The sequence below is a fragment of the Liolophura sinensis genome, chromosome 13 (assembly GCF_032854445.1).
Source record: "Liolophura sinensis isolate JHLJ2023 chromosome 13, CUHK_Ljap_v2, whole genome shotgun sequence".
NCBI classification, from domain to species: domain Eukaryota; kingdom Metazoa; phylum Mollusca; class Polyplacophora; order Chitonida; family Chitonidae; genus Liolophura; species Liolophura sinensis.
Window position 1 is genome coordinate 7,269,382 of NC_088307.1, and position 19,025 is coordinate 7,288,406.

The 19,025-nt window shown below is 36.5% G+C and overlaps 1 protein-coding gene and 1 long non-coding RNA gene across 2 annotated transcripts in view; both read left to right on the plus strand.

The window, feature by feature from the left end:
- LOC135480787 (coiled-coil domain-containing protein 180-like) overlaps positions 1-2,817 on the plus strand; it is a 65,779-nt gene extending 62,962 nt beyond the window's left edge. Inside the window, exons 34-35 of the mRNA XM_064760711.1 lie at positions 248-384; positions 1,690-2,817. Of these exons, the coding sequence (XP_064616781.1) occupies positions 248-384; positions 1,690-1,821 (269 nt within the window). The 3' untranslated portion in view covers positions 1,822-2,817. The remainder of the gene's footprint in view (positions 1-247; positions 385-1,689) is intronic.
- Positions 2,818-10,574: 7,757 nt separating this feature from the next.
- On the plus strand, positions 10,575-18,460 carry LOC135481058 (uncharacterized). The gene is made up of 4 exons (XR_010445966.1): positions 10,575-10,865; positions 14,287-14,369; positions 17,797-17,905; positions 18,326-18,460. It is a non-coding gene; the product is annotated as an uncharacterized LOC135481058 (long non-coding RNA).
- Positions 18,461-19,025: the final 565 nt, after the last annotated feature.

Below are 19,025 nucleotides of genomic sequence, written 5' to 3' on the forward strand. Positions count from 1 at the left end.
TGTGTGTTGTGAGGTTTGTTTTGAAGGTAGAATGATATTTTAGTGAGAAAAATATTATTTCCCCACCAAAAGTAATATTTTGTGCATTTTTGGGGGTGAATATCATAATTCTCTCAGGCAGGTTTAGCTGCAGCTTTAAATCAGTGGATTTGACATTTATGTAGCTGTGAAGGGATGGTGGTTTCCTTCTGGCACTTTGGTTTTTTTTAATTTTAATATTCGTTCCATGTATCTTCACATTTCCCAGGTTTGCCTGCCAATGAGTTTGTGCTGAAGACAACTGGTGAACCTTCTCAGAAGCCTAAACAGACGGCATCGGTAACAACAGCAAAGACAACATTGGGTCACAGCTCGGCAGTGAAAGCCCGAGACAGCGCTTACCAGGTGAGTTTCACTCTTGTCTACTGGAGGCTTAGTCTCCATGGCTGATGACTGTCCCTGCCTTTGTGTTTTTGAAAAAAGTATGTTTCAGTTACAGAAACACTGGGCATAAATTAGCTTACCCTATTTTCACAACTATTCGGAGAGGAAGCCAGCGTGAGGTGGGCTTGAAACTCACAGCGACCGCATTGTTAAGAGGCTGCTGGGATATTACGTTGCACTAGCCGACACGCTAACCAACTGAGCCACGGAGGCCTTCCCCCACCAACAACCCCACCACACCCCACCCCACCCCCCCACCGATTGACCTTGGATTAATAATGAAGGTGTACCTGAATCTGCTACTGGTTTAAGTCAGGAGCTTTGTCAGGTACAGGGGGCTGGGCAAGGTTTCTTCTGCCCATACACTTTATACCTGACCTTCGTTCTGTAAGTGAAATATTCTGAAATACGGCTTTCAACCCAAATCAGATAAACTAAGGCAGTTCAGAGACCTTTTTTTCACAAAATAAATAAATACCTGTATGTTCATGCTGAATCACATATTTACAGTAATGATGGAACTGACATTGTGACCTGACAAACAAATCAACAATGTAGAGAATTTTACGCCAAACCAACAAACTGGGATTTAATTAAAATCAGTCATCACCTGATGCTACTTTGTTCAAAAATGGTAACTTCAGTGTACAAAATTTTGATGTTTACAATATTTTAAACAGTACTTATACACCTCTGTAATAACAGTACTTATACACCTGTGCAGTAACAGCACTTACACACCTGTGTGCAGTAACAGTACTTATACACCTGTGTAATAACAGTACTTATACACCTGTGTAATAACAGTTCTTATACACCTGTGTGACAACAGTACTTATACACCTGTGTGACAACAGTACTTATACACCTGTGTAATAACAGTACTTATATACCTGTGTAATAACATTACTTGTACACCTGTGTAATAACAGTACTTATACACCTGTGTGACAACAGTACTTATACATCTGTGCAGTAACAGTACTTGTACACCTGTGCAATAACAGTACTTATACACCTGTGTAATAACAGTACTTATATACCTGTGTAATAACATTACTTGTACACCTGTGTAATAACAGTACTTATACACCTGTGTGACAACAGTACTTATACACCTGTGTAATAACAGTACTTATACACCTGTGTGACAACAGTACTTACACACCTGTGCAGTAACAGTACTTATACTCCTGTGCAATAACAGTACTTATACACCTGTGCAATAACAGTGTTTATACACCTGTATCTTTCTTTGTCTGACAGGAATACAAGAAGTACTTCAAGTCCGTACTAGCTGACATAGAGGAAAAGAAACAGACCCAACTGACAGCTGAGGAAAGATGGATGCAGAACTGGGCTACATCTGTGCAGAAAGTCAAAGATCTGTATTCATAAGTCTTCCTCGTATATTCTATGGGTTTTATTACAGAGAAACAAACTGCCCATTGTTGTGTTGAATAGATGTATTCACCGTGTAAGGGCTTGGGATCAAGGGGAATGACTCTTACCGGACAGGCAGGGAAGATAACTGGGCAGTCAAATAGATCCACATCATGTGGATATATGATCTTTCGCTCTATTACTTCAATTTTGGACTTTTCGCATTTAGGTTCAGGTTTGGTATTTACAGAAGAAGAATTTGCCAGAATTTGTGTATTAAGTTGTTTTAGTGGCAACAACAATGGTTGAGATAGGTAACAAGACTGTCTCTCATGATGTTTTCCCATTTTCTTTGGATTTGGTCATGACTCGATTCTTCATTTCTTGCTGAAGTGAAAATAATTACCAATTTTTAGATTTATTTGCCTAGAGTTGTATTTCATCATGTTTAAAGAGGATTAAATTAAAACTTATAATTTCTAGAGAACGTACATGTATTTATTTTGTGAATTATACATTTAGATTCCTTATCAGTAGTGTTATAGTCTTTGGAATGGAATTAACTAGTTCAGCTGTGTGCAGTATTTATATCCCACATGTGATGTCCCAGTATTGTCTCTCATGCAGGCTCTACAGTAGTTTTGTCCTTTGTTGATTTTGACTGTGATATTTCAACATTCCGTCCATCACTGTTTAATAGTTCTTTGCTACCTGCACGTGATTTTCCTGTAAGATGAACACGAGAGCTATATTTACATGTTGTTTTTAGAGTTTGCAGAGTCGTTGATTATTAGAAATAATATCTAGATTTTATGAATCAGAATATTTTGTCTGTCTCTGATTGTCGTGTTTACATATTTCAAAATTTATTGATAAATTTTCAAAATGTTACAAATTGTGTATTTTATTGTTTATTACGGTACCTGAGCAGTAATGTTGAACTTCCCGCTGACTTGGCTGTTTCTTTCTGTCAGGAGGTGTGTCAGGCATCTGTCGTGCTATGATTTCTGTTGAACTCTGTGTTGTTTTCTCGGGATTATCGGTGCGTTCCCCTCAGTCACTGATTCTTGCCAGACTCTGTCTCATTTCTTTTGGGCTATCTGGTTTCCTCAAGGACTTGTCTTTTTTCCAGGGTGTTATGTGTGGTGTCGTATTGTGTCTGGTTCTCTCAGGACTCCGGCCGTTTCATCTTTTGTCTTCATTAAGCATCTTGAGACTTAGATCAAAAATTCAAGCACGGCTGGCTAAAATTAAAGCGTTTTGCTCTGTGAAGTTTAAAATTTGTACACTGATTCCTTTCTGCAGAAGAATGTACACACATGTACCAAGCACAGTTTGAGTTCTGAGTTTGGCTAGTTAAACCCCTGGAATTTATGACTAAAGCCTTTAGTTGCTTGATAAACAAGGGCTCTGGGCTTTAAATTGCTTCCCAGTAGGTTCTGCTTCATATATTTTCTCTGGGCTCTGTCTGGTTTCTCGAGGGCTCTGTCTGGTTTCTAGAGGGCTCTGTTTGATTTCTAGAGGGCTCTGTCTGGTTTGCCAAGGGCTCTGTCTGGTTAGCCGAGGGCTCTCTCTGGTTTCCTGAAGGCTCAGTATGGTTTCCTGAAAGCTCCCTATTGGTTTTGCCAAGGGCTCTGCCCAGGTCAGTTTCCTGAGGGTTCTGTGTGGTTTAGTCTGGGATTTGGTTTCTTCTGGGCTATATTTAGTTTAGTGTGGCTCTGTCTGGTTTTCTGAGGGTTCTGTCTGGTTTAGTCTGGGATTTGATTTCCCCTGGGCTATATTTAGTTCAGTGTGGATCTGTGTGGTTTCCTGGGAGCTCTGTCTGGTTTAGCCTGGGATTTGGTTTCCTCTGGGCTATATTTAGTTCAGTGTGGCTCTGTCTGGTGCTACTTCATAAATGACTGTTAATGTAAATTATTCCAAAACAACTTTTGTTGGATTATGAGATTTAAGATGAAAAGACAGGGTTAATATAGTGTTTTACTTGATAAATGTATAAACATAACAGGAGGTCACAAGGGTGTTACAAAACTAGGTACCTTTCCTGCCCAGTGATGTCTAGGGCTCAAGTTGTAACCAACATTGTTCTCTTGTAATACATGTTTATGGGCCTACTACGTAACCAGAAGACCTGCAGATTTTTACATCAGTTTTTTGCACTCCAAGGGTTGGATGGTTGTATTTATTTATCTGATTATTTGATTGGTGCATTGCACTCTACTCAAGAATATTTCACTTATACGGGGGAGGCCAGCATTGTGGTGGGAGGAAACTGGTCAGAGCCTGGAGGAAACCCATGACCATCCTCGATGGTTGCCCTGTGGATGCAAACAAGATTGGACATACCAGTTCACCATTAAAGAGTGGGGGATGTATGAAATATAAAGATAATACCTAGATCTATTTCAGGCCAGGATTTTCAGGCCAGTATGGTTGTGTACTTGTTCATGAAATCACTTGATATACCCTAATTCTTCAATCTTCTAAACCACCTCTGCAACCAATATTTTGAAACATCCTGAGAGAACTATCATCCATGTGGTGGAGAGAAATAATTTGCACAATTTTATGAAGCTTGCATCTTTAGTGACACAAACAGTATGTTTACCATCATTTTCTTTATAATTGTATGCATAAATTCCAGTGAAAAAAGATTTACAGTTCTGGCTTATCTTACTGTAGACATTCACTCCTATGTTTCATCTCACAGGCAAGAATATTATCTGCCAGTGGTGCTACCCACCTACATACGTGCAACACACACATACGTGCAACATACTTCACTTATAATAAACACTTATAACAGGAAACTTAAACCCAGGGATCCTGCTTTGTATAGGATGTTTTCAAACTTTTCAAAATGTTTCAGAGCTTGCTTGGCACATCCGTGTTTTCTATAAACTCTTTCTACCATGCATGGAAATAAGAGAGCATATATTTATTTTATTTGATTGGTGTTTTACGCCATACTCAAGGATATTTCACTTATATGACGGCGGCCAGCATTATGGTAGGTGGAAACCGGGCAGACCAACCCACAACCATCCGCAGGTTGCTGATAGACCTTCCCACATACGACCGGAGAGGAAACCAGCATGAGCTGGAAGAAAGCATATACATGAGCTCAACAAAACTAAAAGACATTATGCTATAAACATTGAATCTCACTACTGAAGTACATTGTATATGGACATAATTATGATGGATTTATTCGTTCGATGGTATTTAAAGGCGTACGCAAGAATATAATATTATATATATATATATATATATATATATATATATATATATACATATGACAGCGTTTATAGGTTTATACATGACAGCGTTTATAGGTTTAAAGATGGAGGGAATCGAAGAGAGCTGACTAGAGGATCTACTTTCGCCATGTGTAATTATGATAGCATACACTGAAAAAAAATCTTTACGGAAATTTTAACGGAAAGTGTGGTGTCGGAATTGTGCTGGAATGTACCCTGTTATTATAAACTAAGTGTCCAGCGCCCACTGTATTATGTAGTAACTGTGACGTCACACGTACGGACTACTTTTTGATTGTCAACAAGCAGACCACACAACAAGCACGGCTGCAGATCAGTCAGATTCTGACCCCTTTGATCTCACCGACGCTGAAATTTGCATGTCCAGAAAAATCTGTGTCTCCGGACAGTCCGTTCTACCTCACACCAATTCCCGAATGTCGCCTCAAACCTGATGCAGCTGTGTGGTATTACTCCACTCCAATGGGAGAGCATCGTTTGGGAGAGCTAATGAAGAGGGCAGCCGAGGCTACTGGACTGAAAAGCCGGAAAACTAATCACTCGGTCCAGAAAAACAACCGTCCAAACCCTTGTAAAATCTGGCGTCGCTCCACATAAAATTATGCAGGTCACCGGACACAAATCCCTTGTTAGCATCCTGGGCGCACATGACTTGTCCATGCAGGACCATACAATCCAATAACCTATAATTATTCAATATAATATCCTATTAGTCTAATAGAATTGCTCTGAATAATCTGTGACTATTATAATAGTCCCAGGAATATTACAACTGAATCAATACCTTATGTGTGTTATTTAACAGAATAATCTGCTAATCTAACAGAAAAATCGGCTAATCTAACAGAATAGTGTGCTAATTTAACAAAATGATCTACTCGATACATTCTAGCATCACGCAAATAACAGACTTTCTGTTAAATTTAGCAGATTATTTTTTTGAGAGTAGATATTTGTCATGCTGCTATCATTCAGATAGCAATATACCCAGAAGAATGGAATTCATTATGGCATCACTTTCTACTGGAACATTGCGTGACATCTCAAGTTACAACCCTTCACCACTAACTTCTTTATGGCTTGATTTTGGTTTCGCATTTGTGAATTTACTGACAATCTGGATGGAGTTTTGTCCTGTGTAGGATGGGTGGATTCCACTAAGCTATATTTCTGATTTATGAGATTAAATCTGAAAGACGACTTTAAACATTATGTTTAGTCCACTTAAATTAAAATTTAAATACCCCAATATCAAGCATTGTGACGAGGATTAGAATTTTACTTGTCAGAAATGCATAGCAGTGTGAAATCGGCCCTTACTCAAGTTGCAAAGTCCTGAGTGCATAAAACTGACCATACAGCAATAAAAGTGATTAAAGTTTCCTTCTTTATTCTCTCAAATAACAAGTCATACGAAAGTACGAAAGTCGTGTGTAGATGGACATATCTCATCGGTCAATGTCTTACTTTTGATCACACAGCCATAATTTCTCAATTAGCAAATTTACCGCACGATATATCTGAGTTTAAATGTTTACTGTTTTCAGCTGGTGGCTGGGCGTATACAAACCATTTGATTTAATAATACATTGAGCATATGTAAACATGATTACCAAACTTCATAAACATATTTCTGATGTCACGTGGTATAAAGTTCACGGTCATTTGCATATACCTTAACGCTGATGTTTTCTTGTACGAGATTCATTTATAACATCGACAGGCTAAAGTTTGAATGAATGAGAATACGTAGTTCCCTATATGTAGGTTTCTCCAAAAAGCGCAGAACAGCTAAGCACTTCATGTTACTGCTGGAGATTACGTCGGTCCATATCATGTAACCTTTGTTTTGAGAACAAAGGGAATGATCAGACCCTTCACAAACGAGCTTGCGAGTTCAAATCCAGCTCTTGCGGCCGCAGCTTCAAGTTAGAATGTTTGACAGGTATATTCCTATAAAGAGAAGCTATACCTATAAGGTAGAGAGAGAGAGAGAGAGAGAGAGAGAGAGGGAGAGAGGGAGGCAGGCTACCTATATGTTGTATAAGTTTTGAGAAGTACCAAGAGAAGGAACCTGAAGGTTAGAGAGGTATACTATAAGTTATTGAAGGTTGGAGAAGGAATCTGTAAGTTACAGAGTTTGAGAGGTGTACCTAGAAAAGGTACCTATAACGTATTGAAGTTTTGTACGTGTAAGTTAAAGAGTTTAAGAGATGTATATATATATACCTGCAGAGAAGGTACCTATAAGTTATAGGTTTGAGAAGTCCCTAGGAAGGTTTGAGAGGTGTACTTAGAGAAGGCACCTATTTGTTATAGAAGGTTTGAGAAGTACCAAGAGAAGGAGCCTGTGAGTTAGAAGGTGTCAGAGGTAAATATCTAGAGAATTTGAGGATTCTCTGACCGGCGTTATATATAAGTGAAAAATTCTTCATATACGGCGATAAAACACTAATCCAATAAATAAAAAAAACAGTTATTTTCACGCGCGTTTGGACCAAAACGGACACAAGCACGTGAACGTCATATACCATATATGGATGAAAAAACGAAACGTGCAAATTTTCACATGGCGTGCACGCTAAAATGACTCGTGCAAGCATTCGCCCAAAGTCCGATAATTTCTCACACGCATGCGAGAAAAACTCGTACATGCCATTTTTTCGCGAGTTCTTGTGTCCGAGTAAACCTCCGCCACAGCTATATAAAACCTTGTACCCCTCCTCCAGAACAGACAATTAAAGAGACAATGATCTGTGTTTGTGTTTTGTCATGCATGCCGACAGACAGACATGCAGACAAAACGTTTGGCTGACTGACAAACAGGAAGAAAGACAAATAAACGGCCACAAAATCCGAACCACCTTTCGCAAATGTAATAAACAGTCCTGTATATGTGACAGATCCTCTTCATCCAGAAATAAATTCTCCTACCATGGATGTAGAGTCTGACATACACGCCTTCCTGAACTTGTATATTTCCAAAGACGGCGGAAGATGTACTTAACTGCATACTTATAGATAGCAAGCACATCCACATTAGCGAAAGACCTGGGGCCAATATACAGACTCGAGGCAAGCATGTATCTGAGACCTGGGCATTACAAATCTCGATACTTGTGGTCAGCTGGTGTTAAAGCATATAAGTGAGCATATATAGGCAAAGTAGGCAACCAGTGTGTCAGCGTTAACTGTGATTGCGTAGTGCTTCGATCATATCTGGTGTCTTGGGCGTGATGTTTTAGTGAGATAATGCTATATATATATAGGCCTAACCATTTCAGACAGAAAACAAAAATAAACCAACCAGACATCACCAATAAGTATTTTTCAACATTTATTCTGTTAATGGAATAATATACCCGACAGACTTATCGGTACTATTTATTATTCATCCACGTAATTTATGCAATTCTATAAATGTTGTTGAATGTATATCCTGAAGAGGGTATGTTGGATACACTATATATATCAGCTTTAAGGGTCACTGATGTCACAGTTAATCCCAGACTGGCCTGATGTAAGAGGCAGGTGTAGACACACATGATTTTTCTATCCTTGGTATTGTAATATAACGGCATTTTTATCCTCAGGTGTGGTAAATAACGGCATATTTATTCAAAGTATGGCAATATAACAGCATTTTTATCCCTAATATGTAATATAACAGCAGTTTTATCCCTAGTATGGTAATACAAAGGCATTTTCATCCCTAGTATGGAGATATTACATCATTTTTATCCCTGGTATGGAAATAGAACAGCAATTTTATCCCTAGTATGGCATATTTATCCCTAGTATGGTAATATAACAGCATTTTTTTTTATCCCTAGTATGGTAATATAACGGCATTTTTGTCCCTAGTATGGTGATATAACGGCATTTTTGTCCCTAGTATTGTGATATAACAGCATTTTCCCCCTGGTATGGTAATATAACAGCATTTTTATCCCTAGTATGTAATATAACAGCATTTTTTTATCCCCTGGTATGGTAATATAACAGCATTTTTTATTCCTAGTATGGTAATATAACAGCATTTTTATCCTTAGAATGGTAATATTACAGCATTTTTACTCCTGGTATGGTGATATAACGGGCATTTTATCCCTAATGTGGTAATATAACAGAAAAGTATCCCTAGTATGGTAATATAACAGCACTTTTTATCCTTAGTATGGTAATATAACTGCATTTTTATCCCTAGTATGGTAATATAACAGCATTTTTACCCCTGGTATGGTGATATAACGGCATTTTATCCCTAGTGTTGTAATATAACAGCAAAGTATCCCTAGTATGGTGATATAACAGCTATTTTATCCCTAGTATGGTGATATAACAGCATTTTATCCCTGGCATGGTAATATACTGTATGTTATCCCTAGTATGGTGATATAACGGCATTTTTTATCCCTAGTATGCCTGATATAACGGCATTTTATCCCTAGTATGGTGATGTTACAGCATTTTTATCCCTAGTATGGTGATATAACAGCACTTTTTATCCCTAGTATGGCATTTTTATTCCTGGTATGGTGACATAACAGTATTTTCATTCCTAGTGTGCTGATATAATGGCATTTTTATCCCTAGTGTGGTGATATAACAACATTTTTATCCCTGGTATGGTGATATAACAGCATTTTTAGCCTTCGTATGGTTATATAACAGCATTTTTATTCCTTCTATGATAATATAACGGCATTTTTATCCCTATTATGGTGATATAACAGCATTTTTTTATCCCTAGTATGGTAATATAACAGCATTTTTTTTATCCCTAGTATGGTAATATAACAGCATTTTTATCCCTAGTATTGTAATATAACAGCATTTTTATACCCGATATGGTAATACAACGGTATTTTCACAGTATTGTAATATAACGGCATGTTTACCCTGAATATTTTATGACTCGAAATACCACGAAAGCGGAAAGGTCAGTCGCGATATCAAGGCCATACACGACTTGTTTACTGTGACGTAACGGAATTTGTACTGTGTGCTAGGCCTGCATGTAGCATAATCAACTTGCAATGCATGTATTGTATTACAGCACCCAGCCTTTACATCCGGTCACTTACACACAAACAATTACACCATGTATCAGTCCGTATCCGGCATTTGGCGTTACTTTCTTATTTCAGATGCAAATATATAACTTAATTTAGCGTGTAAAATGCAAAGTTAATTGTGGGGTGGTCTGAAGCAACCTGCGGATGGTCGTTGGTTTTCCTCGGGCTCTGCCCGGTTTCCTCCCACCATATAATGCTGGTTGCTGTCGTATAAGTGAAATATTCTTGAGTACGGCGTAAAGCACCAATGACATAAATAAATAAACGTATAAAATGTAAAGCTAAAAATTTGCGCCAGCGGCCTGTAGAGTCGCAATATGCGTGTAACACCAAAAGGGGGACATCCATATAGCCTCGCTTCCGTTCTTGATGACGTCAAGTGGCTTCGGGCTTCCGTGTACAGTAGGAACACTCTACATAAAAGATCGGACACCCATCGATGGGTTCAGTCAGAAATCTCGGTCTGCAGGAGACTTTGCGGAAACCTCCTGAGAAACCGGTCGCCCACTGCAGCTGTTGAGCATCAGAATGCGAATCGAGAGCGTGTCCTTTGTGGAATGAAGCTGTTCTGCGCTTCACCGAGGGCAGGTTTGACGACTCCCTGTCATGTCTGGAAAAAATTACAGAGCCAACGGCAAAGATTTTTTTTGACATTGGTTGTATACATCTTTGTCAAGGTTCACCTAATAAAGCGCTGGAGGTAAGACGAGATTAGACGTTAAATTAAATAAATTACATTAGCCACGGTTCTGGCACAGATGTTAGTCCAGTATAACACTAGCAGCCCTGTCAAATTTAAATACAAAAAGTTGTGCTCAATAGTTTCCTAATAGTTTTGAAATTTACTGTGTGCCTGTTTTTTTTTTTTCTTTTTTTGGGGGGGGGGGGGTGTATCTTTTGGCATGGGCCTGAGTGAATGTGTAGGCATGGATCTTTGAATAACTTGTGTTTCACTTCCAGATTTATTTCTTATATTATATGAGAATCTGATTTTAATTTATTATTAATTAATTTATTTTTGCATATATCGATTTCAGTTACATTTATTAATTAAGATACATGCAATGGCAGGTAATTCCAAACGAATCATCAGAGTGCCTCCCATTTAATGATACATTTTCAAATAATACAGAAACAAATGACATTAATTTATTTGTAAGATAAAGATTGGCCTACATGTCTTAGGATTTGAGTGTGTTAATTAGGTTTACAGAGAAAAAGTTCATGTGTGTGAATAACGATCTGTTAATAGTTGAACAATTTTCTCAAACTAAAATACATGTATTATAAGCACCAGCCCTGTAGTTCGCTTGAAACAATGCCTATTTGGAGAACAAAGAGCGAGTTTACAACTTTTGTGAACAAAATTTTAAGTTGATAGTATTCTTAAATTGCCCTCAAATGTAGTTAAATGGATTCCAGCATTTTGTGACATCTTTAGTAAAATACATGTCATATGTTTTCAGGCATGCTTTAACAGTTAGAATCCTAATGAGAAAAATGTTGTTACATAAAAAATTAAGAGTCCATAAAGTGCTTTTCAAACAGTGGTTGGTATATCCAAAGTTTTGTTTTCATAGATAAAGAAAGAGAAAATCAGAAGCAGATGTGCTTTTGAATCAAAGTGTTTACAGGTGTAAAGTGTGTCATGGCCATTAGTAAGATTTTTGTTCTGATGTTTTCTGACTGTCGGATTCATGTATGTGCGAGTCGTGATTAGTCAACATAAAGTTACCAACATCATGACTAAAATTAAACTCACAACCGCTAGAATGGAAATGGACTTGAATTGAAGATAAAAGAAAGGAAGAAATTTTTATGCCTAAAGAGGTGCATGTATCCCTTTTGGCACTTCTGAGATATCTCAGTGAGTACTGGTAAAAAAATTTCGTCTGTAATTTATCTTCTGTTGACCTCTAAGTCCATTTCCTTTCTAGTGATTGTCATTCAGTTTAATTTTAGTCATGATATTGGTAATTTTATGTAGGCCATCTGTCTAGCCATGGATTTTTTTTTCTTTTTTCTTTTGTTCAAAATATTTCTACCATTACCATAGACATTTCTTCTAGTTACATATAGCATGATTACGAAATACTTATTTAATTGGCTCATGTTTTATCCCGTACTTAAGGATTATGAAGTAAAACATACACTATAATAGGCAGCCATATGTAGTGTTAATGTATATTGGCCAACTGTCTACCTGTCTATCAAGCTGATTTTATTTGTCAAAATAATTCTAGTTTTACCCTGCATACATTACTTCTAGATATACCGTATATAAAATGATTACGTAATACAATGATATTTGCCCAAGAATATTTATTTTGAGTGGGTGCACAATGTTAACTGTGAAAGCATTCCCACAATCTCCCCTCTTACAAAATCATTCAGGATGTGATTATCATCCCACTGTTAATATTTGCTTAATCCAAGGGGATGTGAGTCATTTAATTGCTTTGTAAGAAGTCCTTAAATCCTTTACACAGCCTCTATTTATTTTGAGATAATATCTCTTGATCGAAAAAGAAAAGAATACTTAAGAGTGTTAATTATGACAGAGGCTCTTACATATTTGTCCTAACAGTGTCTTGACCTGCTTCCTGAATGATTATTGTTTCTGTGTAAAAATAGCTGTCGTGATAGAATGTTGGTATGTGAATTTTGAGTGTTGTGAGTTAGTCACAGTTCCCGAATGACAGTCTCCTCCCAGTACAGTATCAGTGACATATGAACTGAAGGCCTACTGAGGAAGTCTGTGTCAGTGCTATGTGTGTAGGCTGAGCAGCAAATTATGGTATTGAGAAAAATTTCGTCCATGTGGTCATCTTAAATGAAATTCTTTGTTCAAATTCTGTCAGAAAAATTTGGGTAGATAAGCAGGGAACTTTTTTACTTTCTTTTTTTTTTTTTTTGTTTTTTTTTTTTTCAATTTCTTGCTAATTAAAAAGATAGGGGTTTTAACGAAAGTAATATGGAGAGGGAAATAAAAAAAAAACTTTCATATATTAGGGTTGGTTTACCGTCAATGAACATATTTTTTAATGACGACATAGTCTCCCCGTGCCACACAGAGACACAGTATGTTTACACACACTTAATGACTCCTCACCATCATATGGCTGAAAAGTTGTTAAGTATGGTTTCAAACCCCAAGCATTCATTCATTCCAAACAAACTGTAAAATGCCTTTCTTAAATCATTAAAACTGATAGATTCAGGCAAATTGAACAACTTAATCATGGACAAAATTTTAGATCAGTACAATACACATATTTGAGAATTAGCATATGCACCCTAATTCATCAACCTTTCTGCACATGAAAGAGCACATTTCTATGCACATTTGTAATTTGATTTTGGAGACAAAACAGCTTTAATGACACGAGCAGGTCATTTTTGTAATATTTGTGTGCATAAATCATGCTGAAAAAAGTGTTTTAGTGGTTAAAATTGTTGTGGATTTACAGTGGATTTAATACCGTAAAATGCAGAAATCCTACTGTAGAGGCATCTGATATGTGTTTAGCACACACTTTTTGATATGCATTTACCACACACAGCATGTGTAGATCTGTATATCTAGTGGCCTTAGGGTTGGTAATTCATCCACACTTCCGTTCTTATCACCATTCTGTATTTAGGTACTGTGATTTTTTGAAAAACAGATTGTGCAATGAAATGAACTAAATATGTGCTTTCAGAACCCAAATGCTCAATAGTTTTGGAATAAAAAACTGTTTTACTGCAGTGATGGATTTAAATGTATTTGCTGTGCACTCTGGTTCAGAAGAAGATGACCGTAAATTTTGTCCATGACATTCTTGCCCATTTTTCCTGATTCTGAAAGTTCTGTTGAGTTCAGACAGGTGTTTTGAGGTTTGCTTGGAACATAGGCTGATATTCTACTGAAAATTGTAAGTTTCAGCACCCAAAATAATATTTTATGATATTTATTTGCCTCTCAAAACAAACTTTTGAGGGTGAAATTTTAGGTCATTTAGGGTAGTTAAAAAAAGAAATTTAATTAAAACAATCGTGTTGTAAGAATGGAGACATCTGCGAATCCCTACAGGGTGAAGGATTTGTCTGCTCATATACTAGTATCATGACTGTTACAGAGTTTTACGAAGACAGTTCAAAAGGACGAACACCTGGCGGTGGGGCATTTTCAGCATGGTGTGGCTGCTTTCAAAGTGAACAGGTACTGACATGTTATTACCTGTACTGCCTGTAATTCATGGAAATATGAAATTTGACATGTCTGTCTGTCTGTCTGTCTGTCTGCTTGCTTGTTAATCTGCTTGTTAAATCACTATGTATGCTTTTGGATTTCATTCTATTCTCTTTCTACATGGCTGCGTCGTGATGTACTGAATTTTCAGGGTAAACAGCTAGACCAAAGAGAACAGAAATAAAGTCATGTGTAAACTCCAAAGTACCATAAATAACACCTTATTATTAATTGATTTCAGGATTCTCATTGGTCATTCATATCCATGAAAGTCCTTGAGAAAGGGTTTATACATGTATGTGGACATGAAAGTATTTGCTTTTTTTTTTAAGAGCCTAATCTTGATTATTTCAGAGTCAGGACACTGCACTTCCTAATTTTGACCCAAAAGTGTCCTTTTTAGGCAAAAACAGGTAATAGGTGAGGCCATGCATCCAACCTTTTAAACTGCCTTTTGGAATGAAAAAGGTTACTCATCTTTCCTCATATAGATTAGGGCCTGTTACCAGTAATTAACATAATTAAATAAGAACCAGTTAAAATTACCGAAGTAGTGTCAGTAATCTCCATGTGAAGGTTTGTGTTCTTAGAGTGAAACTGAATGGCCAGTGAAAATGGTGGCAGTCATGTAGCTAGGATACTATAGGCTCTAAAAAGCCATTTTCTTGCAAAAGTGGAAACCTATCTATGCTTACAAGTGTTTGTACAGAATGTACATTGTGTATTAATACACGGTTTTGCCCAGTGGGTATCGTTTCATAAGCATTTTTCTTTACTTGCTCACTTCATGATTAACTGTTAATCTGAACCGTTACTGCTGGAGTCTGTTAAAGATAGCTTCAAGCGTGAAATTCTGGATGAGTCTTGAGAATGTGAGCAAAGTGTAACAGCCTACACTGTACATAATATCAGGTGTCTTCTAACAATTCAGCAATCTTATTTTTGAGTAAAGTATGAACAAAAGTTATATAGTGTTTATAATAGCTGTCTCCCCTCTCTTCCTGGTTCAGTCCTAAAGCGGTTTAGCTGAGGTAGCTCAGATTTCTGAAGTACATTCATCCAGGATGTGACAAGAAAATTCCCATCAGGCTGTTCATAAAAAAACTCTTGGCTCGGTGTAATCAGACTCTGTCTGGAAAACACTGAGGAGAAGGTCCTCATGGAGATTTGTTTTATTCTTGATGTTAATTGGAAAAAGATAGGGATTAATTTTTATAAAAGCTGACAGAGTGAAGAGAACAAATTCTGTTAAAATTAAGCCCACTGAAAATTACAGAGGAGAAACTTTTTTCAGGTGGTCTGTATAGGGTTACGCTCAACAAACATATTTTTAATGAATAGCTCAGGTAAGGCATAACTGTTCAGGTGACCGAGAGTGAGAACAAACCCTGTGCTGGTGTGCATGGCTGAGGCTCACTGATGGGTATACATGAGAGCCGTCACTGTGATAGGAAGTAATGTTCAGTACTCAGCTAACAAATCAGGTTTTCCATCTCAGGTGTTCTTTACTGTTCACACACACACAGGTACACTTATTCAGATTTAACCTACATGTATATGGGATAAAATTGAAATGCTGACGCACACGCATTTTCTTTACCTGTATTATAAATTTCACATTTTACCTACATTTAAACTTGACCTACTGTGATTCACCTAAAGTTTGATGTGGAAAAATGGATTTCCAGAAGCGTGTGGAGGCCTTGAAATGATACTTTTGATGCAAGCACGTGAGTGCATGTCTATGATAAGAAAGAATTGATCAAACTTCACAAAAAACAAAAACAAAAAAAACAAACTCGCTTGTAGCCCTATAAGATGGATGATGCAATCATAATCAAGCAGAATATGCCGCTTAAAAAATGCCAAACTTTAGGTGATATACAGTATTTGGAAAAAAACCAAAATACTAGCACACAGATATTTCATTTATTATTTATACACACACTTCACATCCATGTAAACGTATACTGGTACTTTATAGACGTGACATGCTTGAATAATTCAGAAAAAATTAAAATGAATGCACACAGACAGATATTTTATGTATAATATGTAAACTTGATTTGGAAAAAAAAATTAAAAGTCACACACATAGATATTTTATATAATATTCCAAAAGAAAAAAATAAAAAGTATGAGTCTATATAAGTGAGCACAGTTATGGTGATGTATTCACAATAAGGTAAACAGTTATTGAACTACGCTATTAAGGGAATATTAAGATTGTAATAAAAAGTTCTACTTGTAGACATTAATTCATCAGTCAAATGAATCAAATACAAAAAATAAATGTATCTACATAAAGTGTGAAAAGAATCTGAAAATACTATACAACTTCTATTCAAAAATACTGAGTTAGAAAAACAGATTGGAATGCATCGGGTTGCTGAGGGACATTTCCACACTTGAGTTACATATGCATGAATACATAAATAGCTTTTATAACAATCCTTGTAATAAGTGACAGTCAGATGGCGGCAATTACACCTATGTACATTTCATTCATTTCCTTCTCTGATGTGCATGAATGATAATGACTTGCATTTTTTCACCACAATAGATACGTCATGGAAAACTGGAAAGGAATGTGAACAAAACACTAGTCTGGAATTTCCTTGTTTTATTCACAAATCAAAGAGTGTCTGCATCTACTTTCTGAAATACTGTACCACAAGCATTGTGCATTTTCAGTGTTTTCATTTTCCTTAATGTGACCATGAGTTTCAGAAAATGTGAGAATGTTGGCTTTTATATCTGCAATGAATATAATAGGAAGTTTACATTGATGAAAGCCTCTTCTGACGCAGCTTTGAAAACCATATCTGAAAATAGTTACACACGTATTTACTTACTTTGTTTTCTAGAGATTTTTTTTCTGAACAAAATAAATATCAACCAAATATTATGATTGAAAGAATGGTCAGAGCAAGCTGTAATTTTAGAGTTTAAGGATTTCATTATTTGAAAATGAGAAAAGGAAGTATCGAGTTTTAAATTCTGTAATCACATGTAAAAAAAAACAATAGTATAAATCCATGATTACTTCATAGAGAAAAGAAGTGTTAATTATATCTGGAAGGGCATATAATGACGCGCTAGACAATTAAGTTTTATTTGGTTGAGGCAAGACAAAAATACATCAAGCGGAAATGACTGGAGCAAGTAGCCCCAGGTGACTTGTTTGATAAATTAATTTAATCTTAAATAAGATGGCAAAGAAAAATAGAGCAAGGGAGAAAAAAAAAAGAATGTGTCATTTTAAGCACCTGAATAAAAAGCAGCAGAAAGACTAAGCTTTGAAAATATACATCAGATGTAATTGTCAAACAAAGATTATGGTTATGGTTGAAAAGAAAGAACCTTTTTTTTTTTTCATTTCATTCTCTGTTTACAGGATTTCCAGTGCTCTGGACAGTTTTCAGAAGGCCTACTTTTACCTGCGGGGTCATGCTGTGATAGATTACAGACAGCTGGGATTAAACATAAAGCTTTATGCCATGCAGGTACACATAATTTGTTTTTAGTTTCACTTTCAAGAAACACCACAGTAAATCATGTTTTCCTAAGACACTAGCTTGTAATTAATGTAGTCTGTCATAAAAAGTTATCAGACAAATTTGATTTCAGAAAGTTTTGTGAATATATTGGTCATTTTATTTTTACTTTATGAAATACAAGTTTTTTTTTTTTTACATATTTGGTATTTTACTGTATTGCAAGATAAATACTATTATTAAAGCCTGTAGAATATAGTTGTCTTTCAGAAAAAAATATGAAACAAATTTGATTTCACATTTTGATTTTAAGTTTTGTGAATACATGTTGCTCATTTTTTTTTCATATTATGAATTATATAATTTTTTGGTTATTTTTACATATTTGGTGCTTTGTTGTATTACAGCTACACTTATTATATTTTCTAGGTGCTGTTAAACCTGGCGTTATGTTGGTGTAGACGAGATAAGACAAAGGCCTTAAAATGGCTGAAAGATGCAGAATCTTTAGATGGTACCCCAGGTTTGAAGTCTGAAGTGTCCAGGGCTCTAATGGCTGTGCAGGTACCTGTACTAATACACTGTATGTTGTTCAAAACAAAGTATATATGTCGGTCTCCTTGGGATTTAATGTGGTACTTAACAATTTTTCACTCATATGAAGACGAGGAGTCATACTGTGTCCATGGAGTGAGTCCATGCCGCCGTAGTGCTGCAGCCTGTACAGAAGTATCATGCCGCAGACACCAGTTATGACACCCCACCCAGTCACATTATACTGACACCAGGCCAACCAGTCTGTTTCCTTGCTCTAACCTCTCAGTGCTGAGTGCCAAGCGAGGCAGCAACAAGTACCATTTTTAAAGTCTTTGGTATGGCCCGACCCGAGTTTGATCTCAAGAACAAAGTAGGAGTTATTCTACATGCATGTAGTTGAGTGAATGATTAAGGTTTTAATTATGTCACCTTAGCAGTATTTCAGCCTATGGTGAGAACATGTATGGTGAGAACATGTATGGTGAGAACATGTATGGTGAAACCAGGAAACTGTTAATTGTCTTTCAACATGAGAATGATAAGATTAAAAATGGGAACATGTAATAAAAAAACTATCGATTCAGAAATAAGT